Here is a 4,006-nt window from a genome sequence, read left to right as displayed (position 1 = left end):
CAGTGATGTCATCCAACCATCTCATCCTCTGTCGTCCCCTTCTCCTCCAGCCTTCAACCTTTCCCAGCATCAGGGTATTTTCCAACAAGTCAGTTCTTTGAATCAGGTGGCCAGAGTATTGGAGCTTCAGCTTTAATATCAGTCCTTTCAATGAATATTCAGGACTGATTTCCTCTAGGATTAACTGGCTTGATATCCTTGGAGTCCAAGGGACTCTCAAGAGTCTTCTGCAACACCACAGTTCTAAAGCATCAATTCTTCAGTGCTCAGCTTTCTTTATAGTCCAACTCTCACATCCATACATGACTACTGGAAAAACCATTGCTTTGACTAGATGGACCTCTGTTGGCAAAGTAATGTCTCTGCTTTTTAATATGGTGTCTAGGTTGGTCCCAGCTTTTCTTCCAAGGAGCAAGCGTCTTTCAAGTTCATGGCTGCAGTCACCATCTGCAGTGATTTTGGAGCCCAAGAAAGTGAAGTCCATCACTGTTTAAAATATAATGAAATATTAAGTTCTAATGAAAACCATTATAAATTAAAAAGGACTGAAATCGCAGAGTGCTTTCTCTCTCTCCAAGGATGTAGTAACCTTGAAATCAATATTTTAAAAAAGAAATAGGAGAATAGAATTATGGACAGAGGGAAAGGGGAGGAGAGGGTGAGATGCAAGGAAAGAGTAACATGGAAATTTATATTACCATATGTAAAATAGATAGCCAATGGGAATTTGCTGTATGGCTCAGGAAACTCAAACAGGGGCTCTGTATCAACCTAGAGGGAAGGGATGGGGAGGGAGTTCCAAAAAGGAGGGGATATATGTATACCTTAGGTTGATTCATGTTGAGGTTTGACAGAAAACAGCAAAATTCTGTAAAGCAATAATCCTTCAATAAAAAATTAATTAATTAAAAAAATAAAACATCTCAAAACAAACAAAAATAAAAGGAACAGGAAAATCACCAACTAGTTTGAAATTCAGCAATATACTTATAGAAATAAAAATGTCAGTGCACCAAGAAGAAAACACATGGACATTAAATTCAGTAAATACTATCATAAGCAATAGCAGTCAAATACTTGAGGTGGAAGAAGAAGTCATCTCATTTCTCTTAACTGCTGAACATCCTCCTCCTTATTTTGATGCAAGGAGCTAGAGGCATGTCCCTCAACAAGAAATGGGTGCATGCATGCGCGCTAAGTCTCCTCAGTTGTGTCCCACTCTTCGTGGCCCTATGAACTGTGGCCCACCAGGCTCCTCTGTCCCTGGGAATTATCCAGGGAAGAATACTGGAGGGGGTTTCCATGCCCCCCTCCAGGGAACCTTCTCCATCTAGGGACAGAACCTGGGTCTCCTGTGTCTCCTGCATTGCAGGGAGGTTCTTTACTACCGGCACCACCTGGGAAGACCCAAGAAATGGATGTGTGCATGCTAAGCCGCTTCAGTCGTGTCTGACTCTTTGAGACCCTATGGATTGTAACCCGCTAGGCTCCTCTGTCCATGGGACTTTCCAGCAAGAATACTGGAGTGGGTTGCCATGCCTTTCTCCAGGGCATCTTCCCACTCCAGGGATTGAATCCATGGCTCTTAGGTTTCCCACATAAGAAGGCAGGTTCTTTACCACTAGCACCACCTGGGAAGCCCCAAGAAATGGATGCCTGTACTTAAATTGCCATGGTTAAAAGTAGGTGCTTGAATGGAAAAACATCAGGGAAACTATCACCCCAATTTCCCTCTCCTTCTTTAGGCTGAGTGTCACAGGAAGGTTCTTATTTGTTCGTCTCTCCTCACTCCACCATACGTTTGGCCAAATGCTTTGGCTCATGGGCTGCCAGTCCCTCATTGGCTGCTACTGTGGAGACTGTGGCTACATTCTATGTCACTGGACTATCCCATCATCCCTGCAAGTGTGCAATTCAGTCAGGATTTTTGTTTTCTTTTTGTTTTTTTTTTTTTTTAAAGCAAAATGATCTAGGTTGCAAACAAAAAATAGGATCAGAGAAATCTGGATAAGGTAATTTAAAAAGATATGGTGCCTGATTCCAGAAATTTAGAATTTTCTTATTTTACACTGTGTTTGAGTCCTACTTTACACATGGAAGTGAATTGGGATTGAAGGAATAGAATGGGTAAATGTGATTTGTATATCTGCTACTGCTGGTGCAGTGGTCAAGAATCTGACTGCCAGTGCAGGAGATGAAAGAGACACAGCTTCTATCCCTTGGTCAGAAAGATCCCCTGGAGTAGGAAATGACAACCCAGTTCAGTATTCTTGCTTGGAAACTTTCAAGGAGATAGGAGCCTGGCGGGCTCCTGTCCATGGGGTCAGAAAGAGTTGGTCATGACTGAGCGACTGAGCGCACGCACACACACACACACACACACACACACACACACACACACACACACGCTGCTCTTTGTGAGCCTGCGTGCTACCTTGCTTCAGTGGTGCTCGACTCTTTGCAGACCCTATGGACTCTAGCCCACCAGGCTCCTCTCTCCATGGGACTGATTCTCCAGGAAAGAATACTGGAGAGGGTTGCCATCCCTCCTCCCGGGGATCTTTATGACCCAGGGATGGACCCTGCCTCTCCTGCGACTCCTGCACTGAAGACGGATTCTTTACTGCTGAGCCACCCGGGAAGACCACACTGTCTTTTTTTTTTTTTTTTTTTTTCTTCCTTTTTTTTAAAATTATTTTTTTAATTTTATTTTTTTACTTTACAATACTGTATTGGTTTTGCTTTATCAGTTGCTATACCCATATAAAAATCTCTGGATGATACCTAGATAGAGATGGGAGAATGAAAATGGAAAGGCCAATGAAACTTTTTGGGAAAGAACTTTGACCATAAAGATCCCTAAAATCACTGAGAAACCACGAATAGAAATAACCATTTAGGAAAGTGACAAGTTGCAATATGTTAAGAAAAAAGGACACAATTTTCCATCGAAGAAATGACACAACCGACACATATTGAAGCAAAGTTAATGAGGTTTTTAATGTTTTCTTTGGGGTAGAAATGTTTTAAAGATTAAATGTAGGGCCTAAGGGGAGAACCCTTAAGTCTGGTTTGCGATGGTCAGACAGTCCTGGGGCAGTTCATCTGCAGAGGTGGTATCTGATGACCGACTTGGTGGCCTCGGACGTGGCATACTTGCCGAGCTCCCCAGGCAACAGAAGACGCACAGATGTCTGGATGTCTTCGGTCATGATGGTGCAGCGCTTGTTGCTGTGGGCCAGGCGCCCGGCCTCTTCGGCAATCCGCTCGAACATATCTTTCACAAACGAATCCAGGACGTTCACGGACTCACGGGAAAGACTCAGGCCTGTATGTACTTGCTTCAGCACCCTAGGGAAATAGGTAGCAAAGCTTGAGAAATTGCCCTGACGGCAGCGGCGGCGACGGCAACGGCGGCCCTTAGCTGTCTTCTGCTTCGCCTTTCTTGGTTCCGCATCATACGGCTCTGGTTTGGAGGTCTCTGCTTTCGCCATCTCCGTTTCAGAGGGCTCAGTTTCGGAGGTGCTGGTTTCTATGATGATAACGTCTTCCTCATGGCTGTCAGAGGATGGTTCCAACACGGTAGAGACACCATTCTCCATAGCGCAGCCCAGAAGAACAGTGAGGCCGTTGATGACCGTTGGCCGAATTTATAGGCCCAGCTTTCCCTGACGTCACAGACACCGTCCATATCTGATTGGATGCAAGGCAGGGAGGCCTGTTACTATGGCAGCCCATGTCACGTGACACCAGACGTCCCACCTCCCTACTCCTGCTATGCCCCTCCCCCATGTTTAACCCCCAGTCAGTCAAACTCCCCTCGTGGCTCTGACGGTAAAGTGTCTGTCTACAAGACGGGATACCTGGGTTCGATTCCTGGGTCGGGAAGATTCCATGGAGAAGGAAATGGCAACTCACTCCAGTACTCTTGCCTAGAAAAGCCCATGGGCGGAGGAGCCCGGTCTCCATTGGGTCGCAAAGAGTCGGACACGACTAAGCGACTTCA

General features: G+C 45.3%; 1 protein-coding gene across 1 annotated transcript; it reads right to left on the bottom strand.

The window, feature by feature from the left end:
* Positions 1-3,101: 3,101 nt before the first annotated feature.
* Positions 3,102-3,602, bottom strand: LOC102179924 (histone H2B-like). The gene has a single exon (XM_005700233.3). It carries the CDS (start codon positions 3,600-3,602, stop codon positions 3,102-3,104), a length of 501 nt encoding a protein of 166 aa, XP_005700290.1.
* Positions 3,603-4,006: the final 404 nt, after the last annotated feature.

Source organism: Capra hircus, unplaced genomic scaffold (assembly GCF_001704415.2).
Source record: "Capra hircus breed San Clemente unplaced genomic scaffold, ASM170441v1, whole genome shotgun sequence".
NCBI classification, from domain to species: domain Eukaryota; kingdom Metazoa; phylum Chordata; class Mammalia; order Artiodactyla; family Bovidae; genus Capra; species Capra hircus.
The sequence above is the reverse complement of the archived record's forward strand: the minus strand, read 5'-3'. Positions and strand labels throughout refer to the sequence as shown.

What these genes read in the sequence shown, in the direction of transcription:
- LOC102179924 (XM_005700233.3), bottom strand. Translation starts at nt 3,602, where the DNA reads ATGGAGAATGGTGTCTCTACCGTGTTGGAACCATCCTCTGACAGCCAT.